This window comes from Phycodurus eques, chromosome 21, assembly GCF_024500275.1.
Source record: "Phycodurus eques isolate BA_2022a chromosome 21, UOR_Pequ_1.1, whole genome shotgun sequence".
NCBI lineage: Eukaryota > Metazoa > Chordata > Actinopteri > Syngnathiformes > Syngnathidae > Phycodurus > Phycodurus eques.
This window is the reverse complement of record NC_084545.1, coordinates 7,051,591-7,070,099: the sequence shown is the minus strand read 5'-3', so window position 1 is coordinate 7,070,099 and position 18,509 is coordinate 7,051,591. Positions and strand designations below refer to the sequence as shown.

Here is an 18,509-nt window from a genome sequence, read left to right as displayed (position 1 = left end):
TAGCTGAGATAGGCTCCAGCACGTCCGCAACCCGAGTGAGGAGAAGCGGCTAAGAAAATGGCTGGATGGATTGTATGAAAAAAAAATCATACAGAGGAATGTGTAAAAAACAAAACAAAAAAACAAGGACGTGAATACCAGTTGCCAACACTCATCTAATTTCTCCAGGGAGGACACTACTTGTAAAGTAAAATGTTATAGAGGAAATATATATATATATATATATATATATATATAATTTAACTATAAATATCTATTTTGTGAAAATAAAACAATATAAATGTAGTTACTACAACAGACTGTCATTAGGGCTTTTTTCTTGCGCACCCCGGTGGTGCACTTCAGTTTGGGAATCCCCAGTGCGGAGCGCCAAAATATCGGAGCTGATTCAATCAGATGCTGCTTTATTTATTTATTTATTTATGCATAGCTATGAAACAAGCTCCCACATGGCTGCGATTGATGTGAACGGCACGTCAGCAGTCGACACACGGGGCCTCTTGTGTCTCATTAGATTGTTACATTATAAAGACCCGGACACATTCTTCTTTGTGTGCTTTTATTATTAGAGTCAGCCGGCAGCCTGCTGTCTGATGGAGTCTCTCCTCCTCTGCCAGGCTTGTGAAAACAAGATAAAAGCTACAAAGTGGGCTAATTCAAAAGAATCCCTCTCGAGTGTTTGCTGTAGTTGACTACCTCGGCAATTTGCGATACCTGCTCACAGGTTCATGGCAAACAAATGGAAGGCCACACCTCATACAACAGTTGTGTTGGTGTTGATGGCTGCGGGCAATAAAGGGACCTCACTTGATGATAAGAACCTGACACTGATTTACACTGTTTGGTCGCACAGGAGAGCTAGGATAGGCTCTAGCTCTAGACCCTAATGGGGGCGAGAGATGGGGTACACCTTAGATTGGTTCCCAATCGAGGGTACATATAGACATGAGACAAACAACCCTTCACTCTCACATTCACACCAATGGAAAATTTAGAGTCATGCATGGACGAAGTAGGAGTACCCAGGGAGGAGAACCCTCAAAACCACAGGAGGAACATGCAAACTTCATGAGTTTCTATTCTGCCCTGCCCGAATTTTCCACATGCTCCCTTTAAGATTAATGCACTAGGAAGGAAATCATATTAAAGAAGGCCCTTCTTCGATAGGTTAACAAATCCTTTTATTTAGACTTGCACCAGAAGGGTTCATCTCTTGGTCCATGCCCTACCCCTTCTAAAATAAGCTCCATGTTGTGAAACCCTGAAAAAGGACGAGATGGGTTAACAACTACTGCTCCACACATTTGCCTGTTTGCTATTTGTATATTTTCATTTGCATGACCCAACTTTGTATAGTTGTTTTATCTAGAAAAGTATTATTGATTCGTCTGAACATGGGAACATTTTGTGGCTGGCCCACATTTCTCGTGTGCTGCCCCCTTTTTGGTTGGAAACAGTGCTGTTCGAACCTACAGCGTTTAGTCAATCTATAATAATGTTAACAAGCCAAACATGTCTTTTGTGTCAATTAAAATGATTCACGGAACCATGTAGTAAATTTTAATTATTATTATTATTATTATTTTCTTTGCACTTTAGGCGTCATTCGATTTTATTTCCGGGTCCTCAAGACGTTGCCCGGCAACTACCTGTACACAAAATGGCCGCCGGTGGTTTAAGTCAACAAAGTTAGAGTTTAGATTGTAATTCAAAACTCGCGTTGTCTTTTAAGTTCATCCATCTTGTCTTCGCTCACATTTTTTTGTGGATTTGTGCAGCTAAATGTCGACTCGAAATACTGCATGATGAGAAGAAAAAGTGCAGTGAATGGCGGTCGTAACAACCAGGTGGGTTACCATGACGACGATTGCGACGTCACATTGCCAGCACTGTCTTGACTTCAGAGGAAACACTTGGTCTCACATTGGCTAGATAAACTTCACCTCTGCGTTTCCCATATATAAAATACTCTTAAAGAACTTTTTTAAACCAAACATGTAGCCAACTAACTTGGAAGATGCTAACACTGGTGCTTGGTTGCTAGGTGCTTTGTTGACCTTTTTTGAGTCAGTCATGCTGGAGGAGCAACAAGAGCAACAGGAGCAGAAACCATCTCGGTGTGATCTGCCCGTAGACAGTCACACTCCTGCTTCTGCAAAATCACAGGTAAGCTAGCTCCAGTGGTTCTCAAACTGGGGTCCCTGAGCCGTCACTCGTTGGTCTCCAAAATGATTATGTCGGACCATTTAATGTATGTTTAATAAAGTCCAACAATCCCCGAGCTCCACACATACTCATATAAACACACAGAATGAAATTATTTGCATGTAATACTCAGATTTATTTTTTATTTTTTGCAAAAGGACATTTCACACGTGTTGGCCAGCACCTTTAAAGAGCTTTACACCAAAGTCACACCATGCAACCTTATGAAGGCAAAAGGAAGGAGCAGCTATCATGACAAATATGTCGAAGAGCTCAAACGGGTAAATAAAAACGTGTGAAGAGAGCAACGTCACAAGATGTTTGGGTTGTAACCACATCTCGTAAAAGGTTCGAGCTGAATACAACCAGCGTATAAAAGAGGCAGACATGCTGGAGAGCCACATCATCCAGGCCAGAGCTCGAGCGGCAGCCACAGAGCGGCGGACCGCGGAACGGATGAAGGAGGACTTCAGGGATGTACCCGATCTCCAGGGCCTCCCTCCAGGTGACAAAAATATTCATCTACTTTTGAACTCAAGTGAGATACACACGTACTGGTTTTTAACATCTTAAACCATTTTTAAAATGGGAGGACACACATGACGAGGAAAAACTGGGCAAGTGTGTTCTTATTGCTCTTATAGTGTGTGGTGTACCTGAGATGACTGACAAAGCACATCACACAAATGGAAATGGTAAACCTGGTCAATATTTAATACAGGGTACACACCTACCAATAATCAGGCCTAATGTCAGCATTTTCCCCTCTCTTCCGGTCAAAGTATGAAAATGGCCAACTGTCACGTTATCTCTGAGCATGGGTAGAAAATGCTCATATTCGTCCCAATTAGAAGAACTGTCTTCTGACATCTCATTTGGATCTGTTCCAGTCAAGTCAGCCTTTATCTGGCATGTTGATGAAGGTCTTCTCCAAGTAAACAACCTGATTTCGCCGCTGGACTATTTAAAGTCACAAAAAATGCAAATGAAGGCTCCAGCAGTTGGTACTCTTTCTCCCCTCTAGCATTTTTTGAAATGTTGATTCATGTTGTGTTTATCCTGTAGTCACATTTTGTCACATCCCTCTCACAGTAAAACCAGATCTTACCAGACCTACTATGGCTTACACCATGCACACTGCCACCGAGGCACATGACAACGCCCTGTGGAGGATGAGGAACGAGTCCGAGTCCAGCCAGACTATGGAGTGCAGCTCACTGGCCCTAAAGAATAAGAAAACACCCGATGAGGTCTGGAGTAAGATCTTTAAAATGCATTTTGAAAAAGTGACTTAACGAGTCTTTTTCGATGGGAAAGATGCAGAACAGACCCAAGCCCAAGTGGAAGGATGAGCCGAGCGCAACGGATCGGGCAGATGGCAACGAAAAACTCCAGAAGATGAAAGAACGGCAACGCATACTCCAAAACCCGCGGTTCCTGCCTCCAAAAGCCCAACAGGGCGCCACCTCCCTTATTCGTCCTCGGTCGGCGAAGAACGATCACGGGAGGGACAGCACCGAGGCGGCGGAAAGGTACATCAAAACTCGAAATGCACTTTTAGTACAGTGTGACGTGAGACTTAAGAGCATCACAGGGGGCTGCATGGGAAAAAAAGAAATTGAGGAAAGAGTTTGTTTCCAGTTATAGATATTCAAGTGTTTCTTTGTTACTTTGGTTTGATTATCTGTTGTGGGACTTCGTTCAGTTTTGCTTTAGCCAATATCCTTGTTTCCCCTTTCTGAAGATTAAATATTATTTTGAGACTCCCGCACTCCTGCCTTGCCTCCCTGCTTCCCTGCAATTGGGTCCACCATGTTCTTGCCTTGCGTTACTCGCCCTCGCCCTAACCACGTACGTGACAGTATTAAAACAGTCTGTATCTGTTCAAAAAGATAGATCAGAATCATATACAAATATTAAAATAGCATTTGAAAAAAATATTAAACTATGTATTAGAAAAGTATAGAAATATGATATATTAGAAATAAATATAAAAACAGCTGAAAAAAGTAAAAAGTAACAGAAAAAAATATTAAAACTATTGTACATTTGTTGACGTTATATATTAGAAATTAAAAAAAAATATTACATATATATAAATATATACATTACACTACATTATTCGAATTTTACAATAATGTAATATATGTTTGAAAAATGGAAATATTTGAAAAGTATCATATCATCATATCATCTATTTAAACAAAATATACATTGGAAAGATTTTAAAATATATATTATAAAACATTAACTTATTATACATGGGGGGAAAAAATTAAAAGCTCAATTGTGCCAATGATGGCACATGAAAAGAGTAGTCTAGAACAGGAACTTATTGTGACATAGGAAAAGGTTTGGCATGTCAGTAAAATATGAGCAATAGACTTAATAAATATCAATTACATACAGAAAATCATTTTACTAATAACTATTATTTTATACTACAACATACAATACATACATAAAACACAAAGTGACAGTACGTAGAAGAAGAATGGGTTGTGTTTAATTTGGGATTTTGCACTTATGTAGACTAATCTGACGAAGCAGGAATGACTGTGAATATGCCTCAGCCTCTTCATGGGGGAATTAAATTGTTGTTCCTTTTCTCATTCAAAGACCCAAAGACAATCCCGTTCAGGTCTTCGTGGCAAATCCTCCTGTTGTCCTTTTCACTGTCTACAGCGTGGGACAGGTGTATGAGGTATGCCTCTGTGTGCACTGAACAAAATTTTGTGTTTTGTAAATGATACCCAACATTGTGCTTCATCTTGATCTTGTCCTAGACAACACTGGAGCTACAAAATGTGACCTTTTCTAGCCGCGACATCCGAGTTCTGCCGCCAAACAGTTCTTACTTCACTATCGGTCTAGGTGAGCTCAATCTTTGTTTTGGATTGGACTTCAATGCATTTTTTTCAATATTTTAAACAGTTCCCAGGTGTCTTAATGTCGACGTGCTTTCATCAAAATACCCTACAAATCAAGGAGAATTATAGGACATTTTAGACCCCAATTGTCGAAGCACTCGCCCCGTCCGCCTCTACTGTGGCAGAAATGCTGAATATGGCGTTCGTTACAATAAGGACCCGGGTCGGAGGTAGAAGAAAAGGAAGTGCTCGTCATGACAGTAAAAGCATTGATTGTATTTTCACTAGTGGAGGCAGCACTTCACCACCAAGCTGCCGCATTACACTTGTCCATGCGGCGAATGCACCGGACACTTAGCAAAAAAACAAATCAGCACCTCTGTGATGGCAACTGAAGTTTTGAGTACAGTATGTGCCATTTATCAGAAGCTAACACTGATAGTTTACATTTGTTTTGAGCTAACGCTACAGCACTTTTATGATAAAAGAAAACAAAATTTAATTAGAAATATTTAATATTAGAAGGAAAAAAGTCATCCTTTTCGGGCAAAGAAATTTCAGTATTAGGAGCAAAGTCCTTTTATATATAAAAAAAATTGATCTGAAAAAATGTGGAATTTTGGAGAAAAAAAGTCTTACTTTTGTGGGGACAATGTTAGAATATTTGTAGAAAAAATGATTTTACGTGTAAACGTTTGTAATAGTAGGAGAAATATATATATATTACGGCAAAAAATGCAATATTAGGAGGAAAAAAATTTCGAAAAAAATTGAAGAGGCAAAAAGACCATTTTGTAGTTTGAGATTTTTTTTTACAAGAAAAACCTATTTGCTGATAATGCTCTTAGTGAATGCGAGTATGTGCTAACTGCAGGGATTTTGTAATATAAAGAGAAAAAACTTCAAAGAATTAAAAAAAAATAGGAGAAATATTACTAGAAAAATGTGTAGCAATAGGGGCAAAAGTCTTCCTTTTACAGCAAAAGTGTTAGGAATATTTGGACAAAAGCTTTGCTTACCTTTTGGCTTTGCCATGCTAGTACTTGTAGTCATACTGTCACTAGGAAATGACAAAGCTCCCAGCCTAGCTGCCAAGATGTGGGTGGGAAAAATAATGGGGGGCGATATTATGTAAATTAGGCGAAACGTGTCACAATCCATCACATTTCTCAAGTTTGGAAATAAAAAATATAAAAGATGTACTTGGCTTCAGCCAAAATGTGTGGCATGTTTTTGACAAGATTATGACGTTTTGTAGGGAGATTCCCTGGCAAGGGCGGAGTTGTTGCTCCAGGCATGAGTTGTAAATTCATGGTGCGCTTCGCACCAGACTCCCTGGCCGACTACGAGGATTGCATAGTGGTGGAAAGTCAGGCCGAGCATATCCTCGTGGTCCCCATCAAAGCGCGGAGACCGCCTCCTGTTCTCACCTGTGAGTCTTCTCCAACATTAAAACGCTTCAACAGTAAGTCCTCAGTCGGTATCCTGATGACTCTGAGACCATATTCGCAGTGCCAAGTGTTCTGGACTGTGGTTATTGTCTCATTGGGGGAGTGAGATGTGTCGAGTTCTATTGTCAGAACGTCGGCCTCAGCGCTGGCACCTTCTGTATCGTCCCAAAGAATCAGTGGCCAGCCACCAACCCCAGGGTCAGAAAAAACCCTATCTTGCTTACCTTAGTGATTGGTTTATCTGTTTCATTATTATTAAAATAATCTGTTTTTTTTTCTATCCAGTTGGTGGTTACAAATAGTTATTCTGACCAGCCTCCCTTTGCCGTCAGCCCATCTTTCTTTGCCCTGCAGCCCGGAGAGACCACTGTAGTTGAGGTGAGGCAAACACAATTGGGCTACTCAAGGAATAATTTAAGGCAACTAAGTAACTTAAAGAGAATTTATCGCATAATTTAGGGCAACCTAAGGGGCCATTTTAAGGCAATTTAAGGCAGAGATGGGCAATAGGCGGCGGCCCCCGAGCACACTAGTGTGCCCTCAATTCATTTTTAGAAATCGAGGGAAAAAAAAAAACTGTTTTTGAAATTTGAAACGTGGTAGAGGAAACTTGGAGTGCCCCCTAGATTAATTTTAGGGATTTTTAAAAAAAATTTATTTAAAAAATACATAATTTTATTTTTAAACATGTGATAGAGGAACCATGTGGCCAGCGCCCAGACTTGGAGTGGCTCCTAGATTAATTTAAAAAAATTATAAATAAGTTTCCTCCAGCGGGGCAGTTTTAAGTTGTAATAATACCATTCAACAATAGAAAGCAGACCGCCATGATGAAAATTGCTATCGCGCCAGATCTCCTCCATCAGAGAAGAAGAGTGGTGACGCCATGATGAAAATTGCAGGAAGAGAGCGTAAGGATGCAATGGCGAAAAGATGCAGTTTGAGAAATCTCGACCAAGAAAATGATGGTCCCATGTGCCCTCGTAGCGCTGACAAAAAAATGTGGCCCCTGCCATCATAGAATTTGCCCATTCCTGATTTAAGGATAACCTACAGGCAATTTAATGACGATCTTAAAGCATCTCAACGTTCAACTTAAGGTGTAACTAAGGCAACTTTACGAGTAACTCAAGACCAAACAAGGAGTAACTTAAGGCAATCTAAGGAAAAACTAAAGGCAACTTAAAGAGTAATTTGAAGCAACTAAAGGAGTAACTAAAGGCAATTCAATCAATATCTTAAGGCATCGCAAGGACTAACTTGAGGTGAAACTTTAAGACAAGTAAAGGAGTTACTTAAGACACATTATGGAATAACTAAAGGCAACTGAAGGAGTAATTTAAGGCCAAATAATGAGTAACTTAAGGCAAGTTGAGGAAAAAGTAAAGGAAATTCAAGGAATAATTTAAAGCAAGTTAATCAGTAATTTAAGGTAACTAAAGGAGTAAGTAAAGCCAACAAAAGGAATATCTTAAGGTATCTCAAGGAGTTAGTTAAAACAACTCAAGGGGGACTTACAGCAATTTAAGGAGTAAAAGGAACACACAGTAACAATTTAACATTTATTTACACTTCATTTATTTAAAATAACTGTTTCAATTTTAATGACATTTGTTGTAAATTATTATTAGTTAATATTTCTAATAATTACCAACATTAAAATTAATTATTAATGTATTATTGAATCATCTACGAATGACCTGGACCATGTGTTTTAAAAGTAAATATGGCCCTTGAGCGCAAAAGTCTGCTCACCCCTGCTTTTGAGACGTCAGTCATGATGATAGTTTAAAGTTCTGTATCATTTTTGTGATATACATCGCCACAAATTGTTGGTAGAACTCAAGTTCAATGCATATCGTGGTCTCCTTGCAGGCAGTTTTCTTTCCCACCACCACCAAAAGGATTTGCCAGCTCTTCACCGTCGTGTGCGATAACTGCCAAGTCAAAGACATTTGCGTTCAAGGTGGGACCACTTTATTTTTACTCCACCTTAAAAGCGAGACTCACTTACACTTTTCTGCTCGTAGGCGAGGGCCAGCTCATCGCGCTCGAACTTTTGTCTGTTTCTGGTAAGGAGCAGCCCCCCACGTTGGGGGAGGTGCACGACATGACCGCCGACCATTTTGTCCGATTCGACCCGTGCAACCCTCACGCGGTGCAGCAGAAGGCGGTGGTGATCAGGAACAATGTGTATGCGTGCTTCACTCAGTTTTGATTTACACTGAGAGGGAGGTATTTTATTTAACATACTAATCATGTCCATATATCTTTACTGAAGCCACTTGGAGCTACCGTTCCACTGGCAGGTCATGAAGCCCAACCTCCTGCTGCTTCCTCCGGGTGAAATCCCCAAGCCCTGCAACATCCAGTACCACCACGACAGAGACGACATTTTCCAAGTCAGCCCCGCGACGGGAATTTTGGCCCCCTGCCAGGATCGAGAGTTCACCATCGCCTTCTGTCCCAAGGAGGTAGAAATGCATACGTATTGTGTATTGCATGATCAATTTTTTTATGCGGGTACTCCAGTTTCCTCCCACATTCCCAAAACATTCACGTCGTGTTCAAGAGTCTAAATTGTCCAAAGGTCTGACTTTCTGTGGGGGTTCAGTGTATACCCCACCTCTCACCTAAAGTCAGCTAAGAAGGCTCCAACTCACCCCTGACTTAAATGTGCTATAGGAAATTGATGGATGGATGGATGTTTAAGTTTTGTTTGTTGTTAAAGATGCAGGATTACCACAGCGTGTGCCATTTAGTCCTGAGCGACGTCCCCCAGCTGCCGTTGGAGTCCTGCGACGAGGGGTAACACGTCATCTCCCCGTAAAGTGCTCTTTTCCTCACCCAACTGACAACTTTGAATTTTGCGGCAGGTCCGGCCTCCTGCAGCCTGTGCGCATCGGCTCCCAGGTGGGCGACGCCACCGTCATGGAGATCGAAGTCAAGGGGACTACGGAGCCCTTCAACATCCTGCTGGAGCCCTACGCCCTCATCATCCCTGGCGAACTCTTTATTTTTACCACCACCCAGCGGCATTTTAAGGTGGTTTGCTTAACCTACTGTTATTAGTCAGCCATATACTTGTACAATAGTTTGTTTTCAAAGTTACATCTGTATGTGTTAGATGTGGAATCACAGCAAAACCCCTGTTTTCTTCCGATGGGACACGGTTAGTAGCAGTTGTCACCAAATAGAAGTGGAGCCTGCGACTGGAAAAATAGGTGAGCCACAGGTGTTAGTCAATGCTAGCTCTCTTTTATACTAAAAGAAGGGTGCCTTTCTTCTGTACAAACAGCACTGACACGGAATAATATTGGCTTGACAATGTTCACCCTTCAGAGGTAGTAATAGAGCCGTAACAGAGGCGGGATGGGGCCTCTGTGTAAAGGGAAATCCTCAATACCAGGACCGTGGTCCCTGGGTTCTGTGTAAAACAAAAACAAAAAAGCCGTCTCATTAACAATTCACTGGGCCTCCGTTTTTCTCCTTTCACCTCCAGACGAAAAGGAGTGTTTTGTCTTCAAACTGATTGTGACTGGCGGCAAACCGGAGAAGGTGGTGACCAGTCTGCTGTGTCACATCGAGCACCGCTCTGAGCCCGTCACCTTGGCCGTGGAGGTCACCTTCAAGGTAAGCAGGACTGATGTGGCAACGATCATGGCACACCAGAAGAGTCATTACAGGTCCATTATTATTCCGTGTCCAATTAGACTGCACAAATCAAAAGCACTAGGGAGCATTTTTTTTTATTTCACCTCAAAATTACTAAGGTTTTTAAAAAATAGAAATGTAGACATTTTTATTTTGTATGTATTTAAAGGAGCCAATGCATTTTTTCACAATTTCAACATCAAAATACCTCAAGGATTAAGAATTAGAGTATAGTACACTTTTTCTGCAAAGGGTCCCAGCGTGAGCATAAGTGCGCCCAGCGTGGACTTTGGTCTCATGAGACTCGGGGAACAAAGCCAGAAAACGCTGTACCTCGACAATGTCACACACCTGGAGGCTTCCTGGACGCTGGAGGAGGTACACAAAAGTCAAGATGATGGCCAAGACCCGCAGGTACAACTCACACAGGGTAACAACACACTTGTGGTAAGTCGTTATCAACCGTCTTGTGTGTGTATGTGTGTTTACAGCTGATTATGGAGCCATGCAGCGGTGTGCTGCCCCCTTTGACCGGTTGCAGCGTGGTCATCCACTTCAGGCCACAGTTTTGTCAGGAGCTTGAAACGGAGCTGGAGCTATCAGTGGAGAATGGGACAGGATGGTAGCAAATTCTTTTTTTCATTTATTCGTTTATTTAATATGGACATCACAAAAACTTTTCACAAACAACATGATGTTTTAGCAGAAGTGCAAATTCTCAATAATTGTCCATAAGAGGCTTTTAAAAAGGTTGATAATATACACAAGGTAGATAAACTACAAGAACATAGATAAAATACAAGAAGGTAGATACATTTCAGAGGCCAATGAGTGTCTACTGGATGTATAGGGTGGGCCAAAAATAGGTATACTTTTTTAGTTTATACAAATTTTTTGACTTTGCAGTCACCTGCTGCTGGGAGCAGATGTGCAGTCTCCTCAGCTGTGTCTGCTCAACTGCAAGCTGCTCCTCTCGGAACTCTACATGGGCGTGGCTGCAGAAGGGACCGTGACTCTCTTCAATCAGACACTCCTGCCGTCCAACTTTTCCTGGATGGTGGGTGTTCACATATAATTATAATTATATGTGAATTAGCCACAATGTTACATCACAATTTGGCAACATTTGGAGTGGTTTGCTCACATATACGTTTTTGGAATTCGGTAGGTAGCAAAATATGGTACTTGTTTTTTTAATTTCACACTTGATGTGTGGCCAAGCATGCCAGAAACGCAACTATTTCTACACAAGCAATGAAACAGTCAATTTTGTGTCCCCTTTAAGATTGTGTTCTATAAGGTTTCTTTACTACTCCTTCAGGATGCGCTCAAGGGTCAGCAGGCGTCTCTCTGTTCAGCCACTTTTGAGCCTCCATCGGGTACTCTGGGACCAAATGCCCGCTTGGACATCACAGTCTCGTTCATATCCCAAACAGATGTGAGACATTCATTTTATTCCAAACATGAAGCTTTTATATTGTCTTTTTCTGATTAGTTTTCTCTCACTCCAGTCGGCACTGAATGACGTAGTTGCGCTCTGTGAGGTAGAGGGCATGAGCTCACCTCTTGTTCTCAGCATTCAAGCACCCACCACACAGAGACTCCGAGTGTCGTACTCGCTCCCCGGCATCAAGTTAGAACATTCACCTTTGTATCTAAACATTTTACCCATCATCAAGAAGTCATTGCCACTCTTCTTTCTCTCTCCCAGTAGTCCCCCTCCGGACAACACGGGGCAATCGGAGTTGACGGTCGACTTTGGCGACATGCTGCTGGGGAAACCCATCACCAAGCAGCTGCTGATGACCAACCACACCGCCATCCCGGCACCCTTCACCATCCATGCGGAGTATTTCAACTCCGACGCGTCAAAACCCAGCAGCCAATCAAAGAGAAGGTGCTTCTCTGAATATTTATCCATCCATTTTCTTTAGCGCTTCTTCTCATAAGGGTCACGGCTCGGGTGAGCTGGAGCCTTTCCCAGCTGACTTTGAGCAACAAGTGGTGTACACCCTGACTGGTCACCAGCCAATTGTAGGCAGCTTGCCTGAATAGTTAACAAAAAAAATAAATCCTTTTGTCGTGACTCCCACTTTGTAATGTAGATTCCAGTACATGAAGAAGCCGCTTCACTCCGTTCAAGCCAGGAAATTAGAGGAGCAGTCACACAAGGGTATGTATGAGTTCTCAAACGTTACGTTTTAAATGAGCACCAAATGCAATTTTAATATCCGTTGTCAGACTTTTTGAGCAACCTGCTGGCTAACGGAAAAGGCACAGCCTTCTTCATCGTGCCAAGCGCCGGAACACTCGATCCCTTTGAGACCCAAACTGTGGACGTGACCGCCTACAGCGACATGTGGGGGGAGTACAGAGATAATCTTGTATGCAAGGTAGGTAGAACAGTTATTTATGCTAAAAACTACAACAACCTTTCGACTCACAGTTTAATTCAGTATTTATTAAGTTTGTTTTACTGAGTTTTTATTTATAATAAAATAATAATTCAATAAATATGAAAACTCTACCTCACACTTGCAGCCCACTTTATTCAGTATTTTTAAAATTATTTGTTCATTTAAAAAATATAAATAAATAAAAAAAGGCCACATTGACACTAATTAATTCAGGTTTTAATTTAGTATTCATTCCTAAAAAAATATTTTGAAAATTAAAATCAAATTGTCCTCCACCCAACTTCATTATGTAGTTAAAAAAAAATCACTTGATTAAAAAAAACAAATCTGATAAGCTTTACACAGAGGCCACTTGATGTGGTATTTTCTTATTTTCCACTTTTTTTTGCCACTTTTCTTCAATAAAAATATAAAAAATCTGTCTGATAGCAGAGTAGTTCAGAGACCACCAGAGACTCTTTGTTCACGCTACAGGTCGGGGACCTTGAGCCCAGCCTCCTCCCCATGCAGATGACCGTGAAAGGCTGTCCGCTCTACTTCCAAATCACGGGCCCGCGTCCCGATGATCAGCACCAAGGACCAAATGTACAGTGAGTACCATTATTCACTCTCTGAATTTAATAAACCCAACACAAGTTGGATATGTTTTAACAAATTTGTCAATATTGATGACGTTTAGGTTTGGAACTCGATTATCTGGAGGCGACACTATTACCCGTTCTCTTCGCATCAACAACCCCACCTTGTTTGGTAAGTATCACTTTTTTTCTGTGCATGTTCAATAAAACAAACAACTTTTTTTCCTTTATTGACAGATATTCGTCTGGACTGGGAGACGTACAACGTCGTCCCGAATGATCGCAAACTGGTGGACATCGTGATGTCGTACGGGGAAAGCTTCCCGCTCAAGGATGCTAACGGCAACCCGAGGGGAGCGTCGACGCTTTCCAACGGAGAGGCTGCCTGGAAAAGGCCTCAGGGGTTAGGGTCGGAGGCTTCTCTCCACAGTTCCAATGTGAGCATAAACACTACCAGGCACTTAAATGACATACAATAACTGAACATTTGGACTTAATGGGGGTGTGGGTGTTTCTGCATGACTGTGCCTCTGTCTCCATGATCATGTTTCAGACAGTGTCATCAGTTTAATGTGCCGCTGGATCTTTGCCCAGCCTAGCTGATCCCATCATGGGTGGAGAAACTCAATTTGGAGGCGGTATTATGTAAAGGAGCTCCACTTAAATCCCAGTGGGGCAACCTTTTCAGAAATAGGAGGCTAACAAAAGATTTACTTTTCCCCACACATAATGGGTTTTATGATAAAAGGATTTTCCCTAATATGTGCCCTGTCAAGAGAAAAATGTTAACCTTTTAAACGCTTTGACAATAATGAGAGATGCAATTTACTAAAAAATTGCATGTGAGGAGACAGTTCAAATAAAGCCAAACGGCTCCGCTACGAAGTGCATATTTCTCCTTAGGGGAGGTCATATCTATATAGATATGAACAGGCAGTTATCTGCCTCATCCAACTGCTGCCCCCCAACCACAGACATCTTGCCTTGTTCACATCAAAGTGATAATACAATATCAGAGAGACAGAGGAACATGGTCTGCTTTCTAAATACTTGCACTAAAACAAAAGTTTATTTGTTGTCATAATTACATCGAAAATATATTTTATAAGTGCAATGGCATCTGTTTTTGTAACTTCCCCTAAAAGAGACCTCCATTGCAATAAATAATTTCTCACTTTTCTCCCTCAACTTGTGATTTCAGGCCATGGAGAGAGAAGACTGCACAACCAAGGACGACAACAACAGACTTTGTCCTGCAAAGAGAAAAATGCTGTCTGTCCACATTCGACCCCATGTGGGAGACAAGTCAAATGAGCCCTACTGCGTCACACCGCAACAAATTGTACGCACACGACAGTTTAAGCCACTTGGCGAGTATTAGTTGGAATCGATAGTGTAATTTGTGCCTCCCAGGTGATTCCGGCTCAAGGCAGCAGCACCGTACATGTGTCTTTCACCCCACTCGCCCTGTCTGCAACATCTTGCGAGTCAAAATGCATGGGCTTGGCTCTGGGCTTCATTAGTCTGGACTCTGAGGTAACACGCTCAACACAATTAAATGAGAGCCAATACAAAAGCTATATCGAAAAACTCTGCCCATATGATGATACCTTATTCTCAGTTTTCATTGACCTGTATTAAATATCCTGTCTTCATTGGTGTGGGTTTTTCTGTTTTTATTAAATTTCCTGTCTGCATACCTCTTCAGGGCTTTATTTTTTGTTTTTTATTAGACGTTTTGTGAACCACAAAAGAATACTGGTAATGGCAAAGCTGAGATTTGAGCCCCTCACGCTTAAGTTGTATTTAACTTTTAAGTACAGTACATTACATATGTATTTAATCTTTAAAAACAAGTTTGTTTTTAAACAATTATTTAAGTAGAATAATCAGTTAACTTTTATGTGCAATACATTTTAATTGACTCATTATTTGTATGATGTTACAGTGGCTTACAATAATAAATACAGGTGTACTTTGTAGGAATAAAACCACCACCTCGTTTTTGATTAGCCATTTACCTTACTGTATTTCAATGTTGGTCATTATGGTTATAATTAGAGAACAAAGTTTTTTTTTATAAAAGGGTTGTTGTTAAAGGCTGGATGGATGGAGCCTTATCATTGCACATTTTCTCTTTGCCTTCAGTGGTACCCTTCTCCAGTGGCATCGCACAAAAATCCAAAGAAAAAGCTAAACACAATTTTGGAGTTTATCCTTTAGAGCTGAAGTCTCACAAGATTTGCTAACGAATGGGTTGAACTCACCTTTATCTTAGTTATTTTTGTTCCAGGTGGCCGTTTGTGTCCTGGGTAAGGTGGCAAGGGTCCAGGGTTTGGATCTGGAGCCCATTAGAGTGGAACTCCTCGCGGTGGTCAAGCCTGCGGTGTAAGCAATGGGAATATGCCCATACTCGGAAAGTGTGCTTCCCTAGAAAGTGACTGAATTGTATTTATCTGGGCTACAGGCTTTTAGTGCAGATGGAAGACGACAACAAGGTGGTGGAATTTCATACCTCGGCCGGCGATTTACTGAGGATAGAGGAAGATAAGGTCAGTCCGCCGTAAATACAAACACGACCGATGAGCCGTCAAGTTACTGTATTCATAACATTTCGCAGGTGTATTTGGAGGAATTTGACAACGTGCAGAGCTTCCTGCTAAAAAACACCACTGAGATGCCGCTGCGCTTTAGACTCAGGACTCAGCCGCCATTTTCAGTGCTCAAGGTGCCGCCTCGAGCCGGGTCCAGCGCCTCCAGCAGATCGTCGGCCGCCGACCCTCACGCGCTGATTCTGCATTCCCAAAATAGCATACTGGTAAAACCGACACATACCACTCGGGGCTGAGTGAACAATTCTAGTTTATTGCTCAAGATGATTTTTTTTGGGGGGGGGGGGAAATATGTTGGTCGTTCAAAGCGTGTCTTCGCCGACATCCATTGTTCACACTAATTTGTAAAAATAAATTCCTTTAACACATTATAATAATCATAATAATAATTATTATTATATTTTCATCCCACTGGCGCAATGATGGGACATGAAAGATTGGGGGTGTGGATAGATACATGAAGTGAGCGGACAAATGTAAGTGGCCAGCGGTTATTACCAGCTCATTCTGTATTTAATAAGGGTACCCGTTCACATTGTCTGTTGCCACACCGGCCAAGAGCAGTGACAATGCTCCATTCATGCACGGATCGCTGCGATTATGCATTGTGCTCTTCCGCAGAGTGACGTCTCCATGCGAGACTGTCATTGCGCAATATTTAAAGGGAATGAGAGTCGCCGCTTTGATTGGACATGATTGAAATTGGTTGTGTTCACTCCCACAGTGGTGCAAACGCTCCTCTTTTAAATACGCCATCTTGCACTTGTCTGCAAAATTACCAAAACTCAGTCACCCGCCGTTATGGTGCCCGCCGTGCTGGATTTACGCCAGTCATGGAAATAGGGCCCTGAGTCTCTAGTCTATTTGAGGTTGCTTCCTTAGAAGGCGTTTTCCTTTGCCTCCGTTTCCTCGTGCTTGCTCATGCAGAGTTCTGTTGGTTTCCTAATGTGTGAGGAGCGTGCTACCAGACCTTCTCCAAATATAAAGTGCCTTGAGATAACACAATGTTGTGAATTGGCACTAAGTACATCAAATTAAATAGATTTTTCAAAAATATATTAATGTCCAGGTGAGGGTCGCCTTCTGTTGCTCACCGTCACTTTTGGAGTACACTGAGCATCCAACGGATGGTGTGACGCTTGTCCCCAGTGACAGCGGATACAAGCAGCTGAGGATCCACCAAGATCTCCTCATTCACTACAGCAACAACAGCCTGCAGGTCAGGATGGAACTGGCTCAAAAGTAAAAAAAATTCCCCCTCGGGAAGTTGATCCTGTGAATATCACCCTCCCATTTCAGATGGTGCCACTCTACGCGCACTTGAAGCTGACGTCGCTGTGCCTGTCCACCGACCACATCAATTTCGGCCTGTGCTACTTGGGCCAGACGCAGGCGAAAGAAGTCAAGCTGTACAGCCTCGGCTCCCAAACCCACTGGTCATTGCACATAGGTACACGCCATGAAGAATATTGAGGATTTCATTATGTCAGTGCAATGCAACTATTTAAGGTTTTAAATCGAGAAACTTTTTATTCCACCACCTGCTGCTTTTTCTTGTACTTTAGTTTTCTTTTCCTGTCAGGTGTTCATAGGATGAGTAATTTGACTTTATTGCAATTTTATTATTTATCGTTTAGCTTTTTTTTATTTGACTTCTTCTTAAAATGTCACTTAAATAATTCCTGCACAGTTAGTAAATGTTTTATGCTGGTAATTTGAGCCTGCAACAAATTAATTCACTTTGACCCGGTGTCCCAATATTTTTTTTCCCTGTACTATAGTTTCCCATGTTCACGCTCGCACTCACCTCTGTAGCCCCGTTTGTCTTCCTTGGTGTCCCACAGAGTCGACCGAAGACAACTCCCACGTCTTCAGCGTGACGCCCTCCTTCGGGCTCCTCCGCTCCAAGGACCACCAATCCACGGGCGACCACTGCCAACGCCTAGAGATCAGCTTCACTGCCAGGTAGCGCGGCGTGACATTATCAGACCACTTTATTTCGGACTTCATTCGACACATTTGTGTGTGTGTTATGTTTTGCAGTGAGGTGAAGCACTACAAGTCCACAGTGGTGATTACCTCTATACTGGAAAGGAGTCCACTCCTCCTGCAGCTTCAAGGAACAGGATCACGCCAGATGTATTTGTAAATGGTATTTTTTCTTAACGATTCATTTGTTTGTAATAGCAGTCTCAATTCATGCATTCTGGACAATCCACCATCCACTTCTACTAGCCTATGTCTTTTTTATTAAATGAGGCTTGTATTTTTTTTAATTTTATGAGCAGTCATCTGAAACAAAGCACTCATGTAAGTAAGAAACGTCACCTGACAGAAAGGTTGACAACACCACCACCACCAACAACAAGAACAACCACAACAACAAACACAAGAACAACATATTAAAGAACATATAATTCCCAAAATATTTCCAAAAGTATTCTAAATCTTTTTGGAAATATATTAATGTATTTCCAAAAATATTAAAAAAAATCTATCTATCTATCTATCTATCTATCTATCTATCTATCTATCTATCTATCTATCTATCTATCTATAATGTGTGTGTGTGTACTTGCCAATTTATTAAAAACATATTTACAAAAATATATTTCAAAACTTAATAAAACTATATATCCAAAAATATACTTCCCAAATTATTAAAAATATATTTTCAAAAATATATATTCTAAAATGTTAAAAGTAATTTTCTAAAACTTAT

At 41.3% G+C, this 18,509-nt stretch overlaps 1 protein-coding gene across 3 annotated transcripts; it reads left to right on the top strand.

The window, feature by feature from the left end:
• Window positions 1-1,771: 1,771 nt before the first annotated feature.
• On the top strand, window positions 1,772-18,000 carry dlec1 (DLEC1 cilia and flagella associated protein). 3 transcript variants are annotated; one of them, XM_061666320.1, is made up of 39 exons: window positions 1,772-1,847; window positions 2,045-2,166; window positions 2,364-2,486; window positions 2,554-2,710; window positions 3,096-3,209; window positions 3,298-3,455; window positions 3,529-3,737; window positions 4,825-4,909; window positions 4,992-5,079; window positions 6,334-6,507; window positions 6,588-6,724; window positions 6,812-6,904; window positions 8,402-8,492; window positions 8,557-8,719; window positions 8,808-9,000; window positions 9,258-9,334; window positions 9,403-9,571; window positions 9,654-9,750; window positions 10,029-10,159; window positions 10,433-10,594; window positions 10,672-10,802; window positions 11,087-11,237; window positions 11,502-11,618; window positions 11,692-11,813; window positions 11,892-12,077; window positions 12,286-12,353; window positions 12,422-12,573; window positions 13,072-13,187; window positions 13,277-13,347; window positions 13,413-13,612; window positions 14,377-14,517; window positions 14,589-14,711; window positions 15,469-15,563; window positions 15,643-15,727; window positions 15,796-15,993; window positions 16,857-17,006; window positions 17,087-17,237; window positions 17,632-17,752; window positions 17,831-18,000. In XM_061666320.1, exons 2-39 carry the CDS (start codon window positions 2,074-2,076, stop codon window positions 17,934-17,936), a joined length of 4,998 nt encoding a protein of 1,665 aa, XP_061522304.1. In that variant the 5' UTR covers window positions 1,772-1,847; window positions 2,045-2,073; the 3' UTR covers window positions 17,937-18,000. The 3 variants fall into 3 exon arrangements, with proteins under 3 accessions (XP_061522304.1, XP_061522302.1, XP_061522303.1); XM_061666318.1 differs by having other exon boundaries at window positions 3,523-3,737; XM_061666319.1 differs by lacking the exon at window positions 1,772-1,847 and having other exon boundaries at window positions 2,016-2,166; window positions 3,523-3,737.
• Window positions 18,001-18,509: the final 509 nt, after the last annotated feature.

Coding starts and splice junctions, on each gene's coding strand:
- dlec1 (XM_061666318.1), top strand. CDS start 2,074: ATGCTGGAGGAGCAACAAGAGCAACAGGAGCAGAAACCATCTCGGTGT. Junction 2,167..2,363: donor CTGCTTCTGCAAAATCACAG/GTAAGCTAGCTC, acceptor TTTTTGCAAAAG/GACATTTCACACGTGTTGGC. Junction 5,080..6,333: donor TTACTTCACTATCGGTCTAG/GTGAGCTCAATC, acceptor GACGTTTTGTAG/GGAGATTCCCTGGCAAGGGC.